Source organism: Calypte anna, chromosome 11, assembly GCF_003957555.1.
Source record: "Calypte anna isolate BGI_N300 chromosome 11, bCalAnn1_v1.p, whole genome shotgun sequence".
Taxonomy (NCBI): domain Eukaryota; kingdom Metazoa; phylum Chordata; class Aves; order Apodiformes; family Trochilidae; genus Calypte; species Calypte anna.
Genome location: NC_044257.1, coordinates 20,136,668 through 20,155,027, shown reverse-complemented (window position 1 = coordinate 20,155,027; position 18,360 = coordinate 20,136,668). Strand labels below are relative to the sequence as shown.

The 18,360-nt window shown below is 43.0% G+C and overlaps 2 protein-coding genes across 6 annotated transcripts in view; both read right to left on the bottom strand.

Annotated features, from left to right (window-relative positions):
* PHLPP2 (PH domain and leucine rich repeat protein phosphatase 2) overlaps window positions 1-10,972 on the bottom strand; it is a 28,745-nt gene extending 17,773 nt beyond the window's left edge. The window contains exons 1-6 of the mRNA XM_030457694.1: window positions 10,819-10,972; window positions 10,266-10,510; window positions 5,319-5,452; window positions 3,611-3,801; window positions 2,735-2,860; window positions 1,568-1,722 (exon numbers count right to left, since the gene is read on the bottom strand). Coding sequence (XP_030313554.1) covers window positions 1,568-1,722; window positions 2,735-2,860; window positions 3,611-3,801; window positions 5,319-5,452; window positions 10,266-10,510; window positions 10,819-10,956 — 989 coding nt within the window. The 5' untranslated portion in view covers window positions 10,957-10,972. The remainder of the gene's footprint in view (window positions 1-1,567; window positions 1,723-2,734; window positions 2,861-3,610; window positions 3,802-5,318; window positions 5,453-10,265; window positions 10,511-10,818) is intronic.
* A 1,580-nt stretch (window positions 10,973-12,552) lies between these two features.
* The window catches only part of AP1G1 (adaptor related protein complex 1 subunit gamma 1), a 39,281-nt gene continuing 33,473 nt past the window's right edge, over window positions 12,553-18,360 (bottom strand). For 3 of the 5 annotated variants that reach the window (XM_030458120.1, XM_030458121.1, XM_030458122.1), the window contains one exon: window positions 12,553-16,537. In XM_030458120.1, the coding sequence (XP_030313980.1) occupies window positions 16,436-16,537 (102 nt within the window). In that variant the 3' untranslated portion in view covers window positions 12,553-16,435. The remainder of the gene's footprint in view (window positions 16,538-18,360) is intronic. The other 2 variants (XM_030458123.1, XM_030458124.1) reach the window with 2 other exon arrangements.

Below are 18,360 nucleotides of genomic sequence, written 5' to 3'. Positions count from 1 at the left end.
AGTTATTACAGTTATAGCTAATTAGACTGCTAGAGTTTCCAAGATTTCCTCAGAGGAACAGATATATTAATTACAAAAAATTCTGCTGTTTGGAATAATTTATCTCTAGGCACTGATAACAGCTGCTGTGAGAAAAGATTCTTAATTTAGGGCTGTGACATGATAAACACCCTAAAAACTTCAAAGAAAATCTTTTCAAAAGGCAGTAAGGAGCCTTATGTGGCCTACCTAATGCTACCTGTTTATTCAAGACTGTGTGAAGTGAAGGCTTCTTTTATGGCTTTTGTTAGTTTGAGGATTTCAGCTTCATCAGGCATAGTCACTGCCACAAAGAGTTGAGTTTCTGATATGTCATATCTCCTGCTGACTACATGCAAAGTCAAAAGAAATTTCAAGCCCCTTTGCTGATCCTGTGAACCAAGGATACTGCATTTTAGAAAATAAAGTTCTAGTATGGTCTTACACATCACAATATACTTGAAGAGAGAAGTCGAAAGAAAAATCTTGAATTATTTTAAGACGCTTTTCCAATAGCATAAACTATTAGAATCCAGCAGTTAGAAAACATTTAAACAACTTCAGAATTGAAACAAAACCAAACTAGGCTATGGCTCTCAGTGAATGTGCAAGAAGTTCCCATAGGTAAACAATCTTTTTTGCCCCTGCATAACCTCACAGATAACCTAGGTATCTCATTACTCTGTAGGAAGAAAAATGAAGTTACCTGGTAATAGGCTCCTGGAGATAAACAAAACAAAATAAGCACAAAAAAACCTCAAACCAAAACAAAACCCTGCAGTTTTGCAAAGTTTCCCCAAATACATTTTTCTTAAGGCACAATGTGTTCTAAACACAGAGTCATTTGACTTCACAGGCTTCTTAGCAGCTTTTGAAGCTCATAGAATGACTCCTTGAATGTTTCTTTAGTGTTGCTAAGGTAGGTATCAACAGACTAATCTTCCTCTAGATTTTTATGGTTTTCAGGAATTAACTCAAAAATATTTGCGTAAGACTCCTTCACTTACCCAAGAAGACAACATCATGTTTCCATACCATCACACGACTGTTACTCTCTTAAAAGCAGACAATTGCAAGTTCCCAAAGCAAACCTGGAGTCTCACAGGCCCTCTGCCAATTCCAAGTACACATTAAGACCTTACCAAAACAGGCTTTTTCAGATGTGCACTTCTTCCTACAAACACTTATCCACAACAGCATTATGCTTTCCCTCATCTTTTATTTTATATCCCAAAATATTATGTGTTTAGCAAGCAGCCTTCTATTACAGCTGCACCTTGTCTAGACAAATGGCGTATCACTCCACTGAGCTCAGATCAAACAAAACACAAAAAATCTGTGGAAGGGAGTTAATGAATACAGTAAATCACTGGAAGCTTATGCCTGCCACGCTGTTCAGTTTTGCTTCCTAGCCCCTCCACTTGTTAGGGCTTCCTGAAGATCAATCTTTTTAACATCCTTGAGGATGGGCAATACACTCTGTCCTCTCCATCCCTCGATGCACATGTCAAGAACTCCAAATGTAGGATAAAAATAATTATTCACAGACCTGTAAAGAGAGTCAAGACTCCCTGCTCCACTTGATCTCATGAAATTGTGTCGTAGGTTGAGGTAGATGATGTCTTGACTGTAGAAGAGGTGCTCTGGTAGTTCCTCAAGGCTGTAGCATGAAAGATCAACCATGCTAAGTCGCATTGACACAACCTGAAAAGGAGTAGGAAGAGCTGCAGCTGTGCAACAATTTTTCTCTGGAAGGCTAATGGAAGGCCAATGAACGCAAGTAGTAAAAAATCTGCAAGAACACGAAAAAAACTCCATGTACCCATCAGGTAGAGTCCATGCAGAAAACTTGAGTTCACTAAGTGTGAGTTTAGGCCATCTGCAAGCCTCCTGACAAGGATGTGTATCTGGATACCAACTAGCACACACAAGAAGCCCTGCTCTGTATGTGCAATGGGTGCTGCCTGAAAGCTTGCCCTGAAAGAGCCAACCAAATGGAGAAAATGTCTTTGGCTGAGGAAACTTTATTTGTTATCTTATTCGGGATATAATATTGGAAACATAACCTGTCATGATGAAAAGGCTTCATAAATAATGGTCCTGCAACATTTCATAAGCTCTTTGCAAATATTAGATCTCCTTCCATTAAGTACACTTTGTTTTGAGGTCTTTGGTGCTTCATTTCAGATTTTAAGACCTGCTTTATCCTGAACTCATTTCATATTTCATAATATTATACATGTGTGGCTCAGTGCTAAGCTACAGCCACCTAATTCTACTTTAATGTGGAACAAGGATGTAGCTCTGAGCAAACTGCACTTCCATTGTTGACCTATGATCTGTGTTAATTCAAACCTGTCAGAGCAGCCCCACACCAGCCCACAGTTCAATATGGCAACAGGCCAATTTACTGGTTTCTATTGCTGCAAAGTCAGTCAGTCTCTGGAGTTTGTTCTACCGACCTGTGAGTAGTTACTATCAATAGGTCCAATGGGGGTGAAAAAAAATGCAGATATGCTGCTCAAAACTGTGGCACAGTCAGAGAAAAAAAGAGCTGAAAGAAAATCTCCATAGTGCTGGTCACGAAAGAAATTAAGAAAGTTGGAAAGTGTCTTGGGTACTTTCTTCAGCATCCTAGCTTCATCTCTGCCTGCATCAGAAAACCTTTCTTACCCCTGTACCCACCACCTGAATGACTGCAGCTCCAGGGCCTCACCGTGGACGCCTGTCGGTGCCACCGCTGACACTCAGCCAGTGTTTCAAAGGAAACGTGGTATGTTTGAGCTTGTGCTCCTGCAGATGTGAAAGCAAGTGTGTACTGCCGACGTTTCATCTCTTCCACCTGCAAAGGCAGATTTGAAAACAGTTTATCTAAATTCCAGCAATTACAATGGATCTAGGGAAAAGTATCACTGACCACCAGGAACTACATTTTGCTGAAAACACAGTCATAAAGTTATTGGAGAGAAACACAGAAGTGAGCCATAGAATGGTTTGGGTTGGAAGAGACCTTTCTAAAGCCATCTAATGCAACGCCCCTGCAGCAAGTGGGGACATCTTCAACTAAACCAGGCTGTTCAGAGCCCTGTCAAACCTGACTTTGAATGTTTCCAGGAGTGGGGTATCTACCATCCCCCTGGGCAACCTGGGCCAGTGCTTCACTACCTTCCATGTAACAAAATTCTTCCTTTTATCTAGTCTGGATCTACCATCTTTTGCTTTTAAACTGTTGCTCCTTGTCTTATTGCAACAGGCCCTAAAAAAAAGCCTGTCCCCATCTTTCTTGTAAGCCCCCTTTAAGTACTGAAAGTCCAAATCCTTCTTATTGTCTTTCTGCTGAAGAAGATCCAAGAAGCGGTAGTTTCCAGAATGTCCTTTCACAATGCTGGCTACTGACATGAAAGCAGAACTTATGCCTCTTTGGTTAATTAGCCTTAGGACTACTAAATAGAAAGGGATTCTACAACTCTCCGCACACGCTAATGCTGTAATTTGCTACAAAAGCCCAGATTAAGCTCTTGTGGATAATACCCATCATTATAATCCCTTCCGTGTTTCTAAGACACAGGAAGTTGACCAAAAAGTGTCTTACCTTCCCTCCAACAAGAGGTAAGATGTGCATCTTCCCTGTGTGGCTGTCTTTCACAGAGGACACAATGAGGCATGTACCACAGAGAATTACCAAGCGCTCTGCCCACTTGTGCAACTGAGTCTTTCCTTTGCGGACACTGTAGACTCCAGAGAGCAGGATGCGATCTAACTGCTCCACCTGACAAGGTTTTTCTGAAGAAAAAGGGGACATTAGCAGTTACTTTCCATTTTTACTTCGTTCTCAGCCATGAGTACAAATAGCAACACAGCTATAATGTGCAACAGTTATGCTAGAGACTGAGTAAAGACAAGTTGTACTTTACAAAAAATCTCAAGCAGAGGACAAGCAACTTCCTCAGGGGGTGCAGCAATGTCTGGTATGGCCACAGAGTGTCTTTCAGTTCAAGGTTGTAATGGTTGCCATGTAGTGTGTTTTTAATCCACAGGTAATTCCAGATCATAGAAAGCTTATAAACTTGCCAAACGTTCTTCATTCAGATGCAACAGAAAAGCAATTTCAAACTTGTTGAGTCAGCTAAAGTCACAGAAACTATTAAATACATGGTTTCTATTGGGCTTTAAAGGAAGGCCTGGAAAATCCACTACAGAAGAGAGTTATTTCCCTGAAGCAAGGACTTGGGCACTGATTGTTATACCTGTGCTGTGTGCACTGATAGCTATGACTCAAACCAGCAAAACAGAAGTCTTCTTCAGCCTTCTAATGCACATACACTTGCTTTTAGGGCATCCTAACTCCTTGCACTTTTTTTTTTTTTAATTTATAATTGTTTTTCAAGACAATGACAAATTTCCCAGATGCTTTCCAAGATTCTGTCCAATATTTATACCTTCTCATTGGCTAGGAAAATTTTCAAAATAGTCACTTAATGGAGTACTTTAAAGAACAGGAATAAGCCTGACCTGATGGACTTCTGAGTTACAAGTGTTAAGGATCTCCTCACATCAAATTTGTAATCCAGACTGCACACATCATTAAAAGCACTTTTTCTTCTAAAACGCAAATGTCAGGTATTTAAAGATAATAATTTCATTATCAACTTTCCCTTATTTCTTTTATATTTCCTCTTTTCTTCAGTGAATTACTTTTCTGACTGCTAGCACTGCATGCCCACAGGCCTAGAGCTATCATCCTGTTGCTCCTTGTGCTGGTGGTATCCTGCCCAAACTGATGCAAGAGGCCACTCAGAAATCTTGCTTCTGCAGGGAAATGCACCTGGTTTCTAACAGCAGCCTGCATTACTGTCACCCAGCTGGCACTCTCACTCTGTTAACAGGATGTGGAGGTATCTGACCAGGACCTTCCCTGCATATACCCACACCCCCTTTAGAAATACAATCTTCATGCATATCTAGTCTGAACTAGACTGCGAGATGTTTCTGATCCCATTAGGGAGGTCTAAAGCACTTGTCACAACACTGGCAACTGAAGACAACAGAACAATTTTGTGTCTCCTGTGGAGCTGTCTTTCCTCAAGCCACAGATAGGATCAAGAGAACTACAGAATTGGGGTTTTTTTCTATTAATCTTGAAAACTTGATTAAAAACTTGTTATTCTAAGAAATTCTTATTGGTACTTTGGGTTTTTGATGTAGCCACCTATAAACTCAACAGGTCAATGACTCAGGTTTCAGCTGAGTTCCACCTCATAGTTAAAGCTACAGGAACAGACATATACACAATGTCTTACCACTGTAAAAGCGAATCATACAGCTGAGATCAGAGTTTGCTGCCTCCTCCTGCATCCTAACGGGGTCATCAAAACCCAACCCAGCCAAGTAGTCATACACAAGCTGAAGGGGTTTTTCTGTGGGCTCCAGCCTCCTGCCAAAACACACAAGAAAGTAATTTGAGAAACAAAAAATATTAAACAAGTCTCATTGCAGCTAAAGTGCAACTACAGTACTGACATACTGATTGTTCTGCTCCTCTGAAAAGTTCTGGGAAGCACACATCCTTGGGGGATGTGCCTCCTGCATGCCCAGGAGAACTGAAGCACTGTAGCACTTGAAGGATCGTGTTGCAGATGGGAAATGGAAAGGAAAAGCAATAGGCATAAGCCATACAGTCCACGGAGGTAATTTCCATTCCATGATTTAAGAATCATTAGGAGGAAACAACAACATGAAACAAAACCAGAAATATTACACAAAACCCAAATAATTAAAAAAAACCCCTATAAATAATGACTGAAAGATATAAAAGAATTCTACTAAACTTCTCTTTCAAATGCATCTGGGAGCAAAGCATATGAGAATCCTCCTGAGGACTGACTTCTAAAAAGAAGTTTCCCATTCTCCTTTAGCTCTTATCAGTGGAAGGTTCTCATGGTTTGGCAAATGAACTCAAACAGTGCATTTAAAGAAGGCAAGTTTTTAGAGCTACAACAGATCACAGGAAGGATTCAGCAGCTAACTTGAATGAATGACAATAAGAGAAAGTTCTGAAACATCAGGTTTAGTATATTCAGAACAGAAAAGAAGCTTTCTGATCCTCTCATCTCACTTCTTCCAGAGATGCTGAACTGCTATTTTCTGCAACAAAAATTACTGAGTTTCTTGGTAAACTAGAACTTTTGCTTTAGGGAAAAAAAAAATCTTGGTTTAAAATATTAAGCAATGAAAATGTAAGATGGGAGTAAAAATAAATTGCTCCAGTGGCCCAGTCATTATCCACCATTAAAAATCCTCAATTTTACTCTAGAAGTGCCTAGCTTCCAATTACAGTCACTAGACCTCAACTTGTCACCTATCCTTTAAATGGGTGTTTACAAATCATGAGACTAACCATGTCAAACTATTTCAAACTTCTTTTTCAAGGTGAGGCTCAATGTGCTTTTAAATTTTTCTTACAGTAGGGTGGGTCTACTTTGACTCAAAACAATTTTTAACAATGTTTCTTTTTTTTTTAGCTTACCAACATTCTGTAAGTGCCAGCTCTATGACTGTTTGCTGTTTCCATGCACTGACCACACAAAACCATACTGAGACTTCTGGGTGCTACTAAACAGTATTAATATTCTTGGATCAGCCTGCTCTTGATTATCTGGCACATTCACTTATATCCTTTCAATCCATGAATCCTCCTGATCTGCAGTTTTTGCAGGTTACAGCCGCTATCCTTTCCTCATCAGTATTTAGTACACTTGGCTTTTACACAAATATACCTGGTGATGTCGAAAAGCTGTTTTCCAGAGCACATTGTCTGCTAGACCATCTAGAATAATCTACCATATTGACTCCCTGGTACTCATCACCCCTTCCCCATTGATGCCTTCCCAAGTTGCTACCTTTCTTTGAGCATATTATTAACAGAGCACCACAACTGCGCAAGTTTGCCTTTCTTAATTCACATATACACTAACCCCTCATCCAAAAAACAAACGCATAAACTGAGTAACAGTCTCCAATTTGTAAGGTATCAGCCAACCAATATTAATACTTTGTGTATTGCTTTCCTACCAATTACATCAGAAGACAGAATCACAAAATGGTTTGGGTGGGTAAGGACCTTTAAAGGTCACGCAATTCCTGCAATGAGAGCTGGATCAGACCCCTGTCCAACATCATGCATGACAAATGACTGACGCCGTTGGCGACTAAGCTTCGAATTTCAAAGCATCAGGATCAAGTTTGTTTGGTAAGACCTGTTTTCTACTAAACTTTGTTGACTTGCATTCACCACTTGCATGTCTTAACCTAAATTATTTCATTACTGTGTGTCCCAAACCTTTCTGCTTCTTCCCACCTGAAGAAAAAAAATACCTGTTACTTTTTAATGATTATATTATCGTAATTCCACTATTGCCAACAGCTTTACAAATGCCACCATGTAATTAAGGCAGGACTGATTTCATAAAACTCAGACCACTTACAAGTATCTAGACATCTAGACTTTCTTTGTAGTCAACAGAACACATCTCAAGAAGTAAAATAACCTCAGGTATCTCAAGCAAATATATAGCAACTCAATTCACACATAAGACCTCTAGATCAGAAATAGGATTACCCTCAAAGTTATGGTACAAAACAACAAAATTTCTATTTTTATATTATAAATTTTTTTCTTTTTGTGTGCTACAGGTTGCAGTGAACATGATACCAAACTTTCAGAAAAGCTTTCTGAGGTAATCTTGGAAATGACAAACCTGTCTACCCATCTCCTATAACACACAAGCTACTAGAAGCTGAAATAAATAATAGATGTACTGAATAATGCTGACTTCCAACACAAAAGACCCTGTTGTATTCTATACCCTTCAGTGCAGATCTCCAGATACCTTGCCCAAGTTCCCCTCAAGGACCCTGCAATTCTTCTGATAGTAAAGCCTCACACTTGCCAGAAAAGAGCTTTTCCAGCATGTAACCCATGGCTTAGGAGCCATAAATGCTTGAATGTCACAAAAAGAACACTTCAAGAAGTCTGCATCTAGGTCTCTTATGGAAAACAAACCACCACTCAAGCTTCCCAATTTGGCTGCTGAATGGACTGAGGCTCTTGCCAACAGTCAGAGAAGCAGCTCTGTTAAAAGAAGAGCAAAGAGATAGCAAACCCAATAGAAAGTATGAACACTTTCACACCTCCTGCTGCAACTGCAGCTCTTCTCCATAAGCAACAGTCAAATTTTCAAATCTTTGTAGTTTAAATTTTTGCTGTGGGAAGTGTTCAGACCAAATAAGGTATCTGTGCTATTTTTGTTTAATCCATCCACCTTTGCAAGAAATCAGTATGACAGGATGCTATAATAAGGAGGGACTAGCTAGGAGAACCTAAAGAAACCTGACAGAAACTGACTCCCCTGTACACACACTTGAAAGAAAAATGCAGAATGACCATAAGGACACCACTGAACATTTAAAGTGAATACATAAAAGATTTCTGCTATTCTTCCATTTACTGTCCAGCTTCCAGTCCTAGGAGTCAGGTGCCAAAGCTATCTTTGCCATACTCAGCTTCTGAAACAAAGTCACCTACTGATATTAAAAGGGTGAAGAATTCAGAAGTTGTTTGTAACACAAGGGTAAAATGCAATCAGATGCATAACACAGTAATTTGTATTGGCAAACACATTATGTTAAAGCAACCATCGAGCTCTGCTGAAGGAAGGGATTATCTCAACAGGGCACAGGGATATCTTTGGCATTCTGTCATCTTCCTGTGGACATGCAAGCAGGTTCCATTCAGCTTCCTGTTACCTACAGGGCACTACTTAAGCAATACTGGTAACTCCCATTTCTCTAGAGAATGCACCCAGTGGGAGGTAATTCAGGAATCTCTTCTGTGGCAAAGATGTTCTAAGGTTTACAGGGAACAGACATGCTCTAGTCAAGAACTCCTCATGACATTTAAGACAAAACTTGACACAGTGCTTAACACACCAAGAGACAATGAAGATGGGAAGTAAGCATTTGCAACTTGGTGCTTGCTTCTAAAACACTGATACCAGGACCAATTTGCTAATCCAGTGCAAAGCCTGCTAAAAATCAAAGACAGGCACAGCTACCTAGCAGAAGAAGAGAAACACATACATAGAAAGAGAATTCAAACACCAAAGCCATTTCAAAAGCTAAAAAATGTCCAAATATTCTACTCTGAACACATCTATACATTTTACCAAGCCTCTGTCATAATCTGCAATAAAAGGTATGCTCTTTCTAAATGCTGGGAAATCTGCACACTGCAAAGGTTTAAACCAAGTACTTTTCTTTATAAATCCTCCATTCATTCAGGCAACTAATGAAGATTTCCAGCTGCCTTCATGGTTACATTCAAGTATTTCCAACTAACCTATTTCTGGTCATGATAACCCAGGCTGGGAAAGGCAAACGTGTCTAATAACTTTTCCAATAGACAGTTTTAATAACTTCGTCTTCTCTGCATGCTTCACCATCAGCACTCCCTCCCTCCACCTAATCAAACACGTACTATGGTTTTAAAAACTGGATACATGCAATTTAAGACTTCTGTTTCACTGTCAAAAACCAGTCACAAGTCCAGTTCAGCATGTATTACTGTTTATTCTTCAAGGAGACCACAGCAATTTTTTTTTCTCAAGAAAAGAAACAGCAATGTTATAAATGAGTCTTAAGTCCAAAAGGATCAACCCAAAGTCTAAATTCTAACAAACATAATGGGAGCTTGTAAACCAAGAGGAGGCTGTAACACACCCACAGCATAAAGTTCATGCACATTAAACCCTGAGCTGTCAATTTTTAGTTTAAATCAACTGCAGGCATAAAACATATAATCTGATGTTTAAGACTTCTTTGTATAACCCTGACTACACTATGTTTATGTCTACCTTTAATTATTTAGCTGGCAACTCTTCTTAGAAAAAGAATTACTAATGCATAAATATTATCTGACATAACGGTGAAAGTACCTGAAATGTTTTACTGACTCAGAATAACTGTTTACAGTTTAAGTTTTCTGGATACTAAAATATTAATACCACAGAACATAATAAAAGAGCATATGAACAGTAGACTCAACCTACAAAATCAGGACAAGTTTCTGTCTGGAGCACTAGCCAAACCTCCCAGCTAAAACACCTATGGCTTAACTAAGATCTGTAAAAGGTGAACTCCTACTTCACTGCTATGTTTCTCAAACAGATTTGTCCCGTCTCAGCCCTCACCTGACCAGGTCTCCATGAAGTTGCACATAGAGGTTCTTCCTCCCTTCTCCATCACAGATCTCAGACGCCGGGGTGTCCACCCTGCAGAGGACCAGGCGCAGGTCTGAAGAGGCAGCAGCTGCAGAATCTCTCCCATAAACATACACGCAGCCTCGTCCCACGTCCTCTTTCAGCCAGTCCCTCTCACGAGAACCAAACCGACTCCTGTTCAGGCAGCTCCTGCTCCCGTTGCGCTTCACATTTCTCTGCAAGGCGGCAAAACCCCCAGAGTCAGCGGCTGCCCCCAGCCCGGCTCCGCAGGCAGCCCCTCGGCACAGGCCGCGATCTGGACTGGGACCGGGCAGCCTCGGCACCGCTCGTCGGGCGCCCCGCGGGCACCTGCCGGGCCGCTTGGAGATGGGCACGGAGAGACCCCGGCCCGGCCGCCCCGCCAAGGTCAAGGCGGGCAGCGCTCTGGGCACGGAGCCCCAATGCGGGACTCGCCCCCGCCCCGCCGGGTTGACCCGGAGCGGCCCCGCGCAGGCCCTGGCTCCGGTCCCGGCCCCCTCCTCACCTTCAGCACCCGGATGCCGCCGCGGGGCCCGGCCCGTCCCCCCCGCACACCGCCCGGCGCCGCCGCCTCGTCCTCCTCCGGCTCCGGCGTATCTCTGGGGTCAGGCCCAGACCCCGGACCCGGACCAGCCTCCCCCATCGCCGGTCGGACCGCGACACCCCGGGCCGCGGCGGCGGCCCCGCCCCGGAAGGGCGAGCGCTTCCGCCGACCGGTGCGGCTGCAGAGCCGGCCCACGGCGGCGGGCCCGGGCCCGGGTGGCTGAAGCACTCGGTTCTTGTCTGCTCGCAGCTGTACGAGGGCTGCGCTGGAGCCTTCCGGGAGCGTTAGCAGGGGCGTTCCGGCGCCCTGCCCGGCGGGTCGGGCAGGTGCTTGCTCAGGGGAGGCACGGTCGGCGGGGAGAGGAGCAGCCGCTCACCCGCTCACCTCTGGAGCCGCCGGTCCCACCAGCTGCCCCGGGCCGAGTCCCGGGGTGACGGAGCCCGGCCCCCGAACACGCCTTCTGCCGGTGTGCTAGGTCGGGCAGTCCTGGCTCCTGGCAGTGGTAATGGGCACCAGCGGCAGCAGCATCGCTCTGAAGCCCCGCCGAGCTCTGGTACTGCTCATGCCTTAAGAGGGTCAACACATTAAAAACAAAACAGCAAAAATCTTCCTGCCTTCGCCCTAAAGTCTCCAGTGGTTACGAAAGTTATTACTGGCATTGGCATCAAGTTTCTTTCTTCCTGCACACATTTCTGGTCTTCACAATTAAGCCCAGACCTCTCTTGGAATCCCCACCATTGGCATAGTCACTGTACCAAACACTTTCAATTCCATGATATGCTTCCTTTAAACATTTCCTGCCTCCCCCACGAGCCAGCCGAGCAGAACCGGAGCTGCTCTGGGCACACCACAGCACAGGCAACTCGCAGCAGAAGTCACAGGAATGGCTCCGGGTGTCCTGTCCTGCTTCAGAACCAGAGCCCAGGGTGATGGAGGGTTCATTGCCACCCCAACGGGCACACTCTGGTGCCATTTTCCAGTTCTCAGGTATCGGGAGGGCAAACAAGGTAGGGACAGGCAACCCATTTGCATCAGCACGCTTAAAGCTGCTCCCCAGTGCTCTGTATTAACTCACGTAATTCAACAAGTCAGCCACAGGAAAGCTCACCTAGTTCTTAATACTTCAGACTATACACACAAGCTGAAGCAACTTTAAAAATACATTTTTGTTGGGTTTTCTCTGCTTTTCTACCTTTGTAGTTCTGCAACCACTTTGCCCCAAGAGAATTTCCATATGACAAGAGAGATGGTACTTCACAGCCAGAAGCACTATTATGTGTTAGAAAGCACATGCAAATTTATCAAAATGTTACTACTACTAAAAAACTTGTGGAAGAACCTTAGTGCAGGTTTGTGCATTGCCCTAAGGGGCATATGCAGTATGTAAGGGTGCTTCCTCATCAGCAAGGGAAATGTAGCCATCTCCAAAGGGAGGCTGCAAACTCCAGGGGAAAAAATTCTTTGTCTTTGGAGCTCATCACACCTTTCTAGCACCTGGACAAGTATTGCTGGTAGTAACTGACAAGCTCTGTCAGGGTTCTATTTCACATCTATTCATTTTGCTCTAAAAGATTTCCTGGAAAGTTATTGAAATTCTGCCCTTAATGATAATTTCACATCATCTGTAACGGCCAAGCATTTAAGAAACAGTACATCCTATCCCACTGTACTTGAAAAAGCAACAAGGCACAGTTGTAAATCATTGAATATCGACTCATTTTATTAGTCACTTCATAATTTGTTTCAACCAAAAGACAATACACACAGAAGAAGTCTAATGCATCCCATGTAAATGTTTACATCCGTTATGCTCCTCACTCACCTAATACTCAGGATTTAAATTCTTCACACCTCAAAAACAGGTCTGCAAAAGTTTGAATGCCACCAAGCTCCTTGGTCAAATTGCAAGTTTTCACTTTAAATTTGATTGCATTTTGGGGGGGTTGTTGCTTTTTTTCTTTTTTCTTTTTCTTTTTTTTTTTTTTATTTTTTATTATACCATCAGAGAGGTGGGATGGGGCTCCATGTAAAATGTAAATTACATCAGGAAAGAAAAAGGAGTAATATACAGGAATAGAGTGAAAGTCCAGAAGGAAGCAGTCCAGTGGCTCCTTCCCTCACCGCTCCCAAGTAGAAAATGAACACATAGAAAGCGCACCAGCAGATTTAAAAAAAAAAAAAAAAAGAAAGAAAAAAAAAAAGCCATCTTTGCTGCTCCATCCTGCAGCTTGTACCAGCCTTGGGGAAGGCACTAAGTCACCTTTCCAGCTGTTTCAACATCTGCTGAGTTATATATCCAAGGTACTGTATAGGTGGCAGTCCCCTCACTGCTATTGCTTCAAAAGGTTGTTCAAGGCTATATTTTGTCCCATTGAAACCCAGACAAAGTAAAAGGTTGGATCTTCTCTTGTCTTCTCCCCCTTCAGGCCCATTATGGCCACTATTCTTTGTCATGTTTTGACTCAAAATACATTCACTTGAAAAAACAGACATTCAATCTCTCCCAGCTCCAAAGTCTCCAATGCAGGTAATTATTAAGATAAACCACGAAGTCTGCATCTTGCTCTCTTATTCCCCTTACACCAAAGCAAGGACTTGTTAGCATTGTTGCATTCAACTGGCAGAAAAAAACCCTACCCTCAAGAGAGTACTCTCCAGTCAGAAAACAAAGCAGCAGCACAGAACTTAAGAGATGCACTTAAGGGTGGGTGATGGAGCAAGCAATGGTTATGTAGTGTTGCAGACGGGGAAGGTATGAAACCTGGCCTTTCTTCTGGTGCCATGTTAGGGTCCCATCCCTTAGCAAGGGGAAGGGAAAGAGCTCCAAAGGCAACAGGAATGCTGGGCTGCTACAAAGGAGTACTTCATAGCCAAGGGATGGCTTCAACCAGAATGCATTTCAGGTACACAAAACACCTCCTTCAGCTCGACTCAGAAACACCTGACAAAGTGCCTGTTTCCCAAAACACAAACACACTGTGTAAGGGTGGCTGAAGGAGCCAAGAACAGACTAGCAATTTACCCTACAAACTTACCAGAGGCCAACAACAAAACTCATCTGCTCTAGGGGAGAGAGAACAGTACAACAAGAGGAACAAAATAAGCTGTTCCCAACTCTGCTGCAACAAACTGGCCAGGTAAGAGACAGTTTACTTCTTTCTCCTCATCTTTGCTCCTGCATCAGGGCTTTCTCAGCAAAAACAAATGGAGGCTGAGGCATGCCAGCTTTCACTACAAGTGACCATGTAAAACTCTGTGAGGAGGATGGGAGACCTGGAATTGTGGCAAAGACTTCCAGTTAGCTTCATATCTGGAATGCCCTCAAAGCTCACTGGAACCTAACAAGCCCAGCCTTCAACACAGAAATTTGAGCTAGTGGGATGGTGAATACTCACACCTGCAGTGAGAGCAACACAGATCAATGTTCCATACCTACAAATGGACTTTTCATACATTTTCTGCATGACTGCCTGCTTCAGGATGCTCCTAGCTGAAGTACAGTATCTATCTCACCACTGACAGCCAAGGCATGAGGCCACAACCCTAAAGTCCTTTTAAGGAAAGCATACATCATGTTTCTAGATTTTAAAACTCCATGCTGATACCACTTCCCATAGAACAGAAAAAGCTCTTTGCTAATCCAAAGCTCTTTGCAAACCTGTCTAATCAATAAGGCAGCAAAAATGCCCTCCAAGAGAAGCTGAACTTATTTACACAGACCAGCACTTAAGTCAGTCCTACATTATATTACTTAATGCCGTTAAAACCAAAGCAGACTGAACAACCTTTACTGGCCTCCAGCTCCCAACTCAAGAGCAAAATAGGTCTTCAATAATATCTAGGTACAATGAGCACCACTTTTGCGATGTTTTTAGCAAGGACTGGAGCCTAGTATTAGTTTAGATGCAAAAAGCTGTGTCTAAGCTTGCTGTCAGAGCACTGAGTGACTACTATCTGGAAAGCCCCGTAACAGAAATAAAGCAGATGTGCCAACAGTTTCTTTTGAGAAAGCACTGGGGTGCAAGCTGAAGTGCCTTACACTTACCAGCACACTCACATTTGAAGATCCAAGATATATCCTCCCCTTTTCCTCCCTGGAGAGTGCTGAACATCAGAATAGCTTTGTCACACTGTGCTTTATGTTCTACACATTGCCTCTGTGAGAACTCACAGAGCTGTACTACCTTGACAACAGTTCACACTAGGGAGCATAACTAAACATGCTTTCTGTAGGCTTAGAAGAGTACTGGGCCTCATACCTTGGGATCCAAATAACCAAACAACTGGCTTCCACTCAAAAAACCAGTTCAGCTACTTTCAGTCTGAACCTAAACTAGCACGTATCTCTGAAAGGGGAGCAAGGAGAAACCTACAGGGATCAATTAAGTAACAAAATGGGAAAAGGTCTCTTTAAACTGCATGGTCTTTATTTCAGTGCCAATATTACAGATACAACACAAATGTCCCAGTCAGAAGTAACTCGGATGGAATCCAAAGGAATCCAAAGGGGGTCTACAACAGGAAATCAAACTGGGGAGAAGGTCTGGAATAACTGGGAAGAGCAACTTTGCAGCAACTTTGCTGTGTGTTCCTCTCACAGCAGGAACAGAGTCCTTGCTCAAAGATTGACCTAAAAAGCTGAATATGTTTTTTCTACCCATAAACCACTACTACCAAGTTAAAAGGCTTTGAAACCACCTGTGGTAGAAAACTAGCTGCTCCTTGAACCTCTAACATCTCTCACATCACTGCCACACTTTCTGGGGAAGCTACAGAAGACTGACTCTGAATCTGTATGGCTGTAGCTATTGATGAAAATAAAGAAAATTCAACACTAAGGTCCTCATTCCTTGGTCATTTCCAAGTACAGCACCAAAGCCATTTTACCAGCTCTCGCCAGCACCTCTTTTCCTGCACTGTCACAGGTTTGCAGATGAACTCCCCCAAGGCCTCACTTGCTCTTGGTATGTATCATGTAACTAAGGGGTGGGTGTATACAATAATGCACTAATTAGGCCATAAGAAGCCTCCAACCCCTTCAGACACAGGGGGTACATGAAGACAGGGCAGCCTGACATTCCCCAAGTCCCCAGATTGAGCCCCAGATGAAGGTGACTGAAGGAATCCAGCTAGTAATGAATGACAACACGCCTTGCCCACCCCAGGGGAAAAAGACAGCAGAAAGAAGGGGCAGCTGTTCACTTGTTGCAGAGAGAAGAGAGTTCCCTGCTAAAAATTCCAGACTTCTCTTCCAACCAGGCTGTGTTTCTTTTCAGGGGGGATGGGGGTAGGGCAGGTAGGGAGCAAGGAGAAGGGAATGTTGCTTCTGGCTGTGAATGCATGTGTGAGGGAGTGCACAATAGCCTCCACAAGCCACCAGCCTCATCAGCGGAGGAGAGAATAGTCTTAACAGATATGCTTCAAAGTCAGCAAACACTTCAGGAAAATTCCTCCTCATTAGCAGGTCTCATCTGTTCCCCATGCCCATGGTGCAGTTTGGGGGATTACAAAGGATCACAACCTTCTTCCCAGAGTTCTTTTGATTGGGTGGGGTGAGAATAAGAATGGTGCCAGGGCCTCACTGCCAGGACTGAGGGGGGAAGTTGTTGACTTCTGCTAGATCCTGCATTGCTGAGCCCTTGTGATTATATGTCAACTTGATCCGCATACGTAGCTGTTGCTACAAGAGAAAAGGGAAAAAAACAAAACACAAAACAAATTCAGGTCTTCATTACAGGTCGGATATTCCCCCCACATCCAGCCTGCCTCCTTTACCCCAGACATACAAATCACAGACCTTTCCTCACCACAGGAGCTAGCTGGAAGGATGTGCAGGATAAGATATGACACTGCAGACAAATGCTTAATCAAGTAGGATGTTAATTGGTCACTGTAGTTCTCAGATCAGGTAAAAGCTCTAAGAAAAGCCTGTAGCATAGCATAGCGTCTACACACATCTATCTCTGCACTGGACCTGATCTCACAAGCACTGAAGTCCTTAAACATACAAAAATAGCTTCCATCTTAGCTTCCAGCTAACAAGGGAAGAGTGCAGAAGGCAGATCTGGACGCTGCTGCTCTGCAATGAGGCTTGCAGGAAATGAGGTGTCATTTCCCATATAAGCTGTTCACCCAAAGCAGTGGCCTGGAAACTTCAAGTATTGCATAGCTCAGTACCACTATGAAGGAAATAGCCTAAGAAACTGGAAACAGCCTCTAAGAATATTTCCTAGTGTGGGTAAATGATGGAATAGCTCAGAAGTTCTTTTGCACTCTCATTTGACTCTCATCCAGATAAAAGGTAGCCCCGAAAAATAGCTACAGCACAGCCTGCTCCAGCTAGATTCCACGTTCTCTCTCTCAAAAAAAATTGTTGCCAAAAGGCCTAAAAGGAAAAAAGTTAGCTATTTCTCTTTTGCCCATATTGACAGGGAAGTATGCAAAAGACTGAGCAGAGGGAGAAAAGGAGGGAAATAACTCCAGCCAGCCTCAGAATAAAGCATCTGTGCTTTACCACTAGTAGATCACTAGAACCAGCGTCAATTTTTGCTCTATTTGGTGTTGTTTTGTGAAAGGGGCCATCAGCTTAAATCCAGTGTAAAGACAGTCCATATCCAAGTGAACAAGTGACTTTACAACACTGACAAGACAGCTACCTCCTAAACAGCAAGGCTGTTCCAAGGTTGCCTCCCTCAGAGTATTCCAAGTAACTACGCTATCTCATGGACAGAATTCTTGCAAAGCTGTACTCAGGCAACAGCAACCTAAGCGACAGTAAGAGGCACACAAATACCTGAGGCCGAAGAGTTAGAAAACACTGGGCAAGAGAGAAAGGTAGTAAAATAGTATTTTGCACCACAGTATTCTTTAGTGTTAATAGGAGTTCTGGTTCTAACAAGAAAGCATCCCACCATCCAGGATGGAATTCACCTTGTGGGGCCCCATCAAAGGCAGATCTATTGCAATTTCTGGCATCTAACAGGAAAACTCCTTAAACTCTTTCAAGGTGATCTACAGCACCTCAGAGAAATTCCTATCAGATGTATACAAGACAAAGAGAATAATTATTCTTCTGCCTTAACATAAGCAGGGGGGAGGACACTACATGGAAACAAGAGGAGATCCATGGAAACCACAAAACCTATACTCTAGAAGACAGCCATTTCAGTGAATCCTTGGGCTAAGATATGAGCATTTTTCTAATTTGCACATCAGTCAAGCAGTAACACTTAACATCTAAAGCATAAATGTTAATGTATGAAAAACCTAAAATGTTTTAAGTTCTTAAAGACTGTGAAGATCTTAAGGCTGTCCCACAACAGAAGGAATATGAAATTTTATTTTTCTTTCTTATGCCACCTGAATACTTGCAAAGCCTCTTAAGGAGAACATGTGGGCAACACCCTTCCCTCCCCTCAAGTCTATTATATCCCAGTCTTGAAGCCTCTGAAGGCTGTAAACCAAATGGAATTCTATTAAATCACACCTTAAGATTCTTTACAT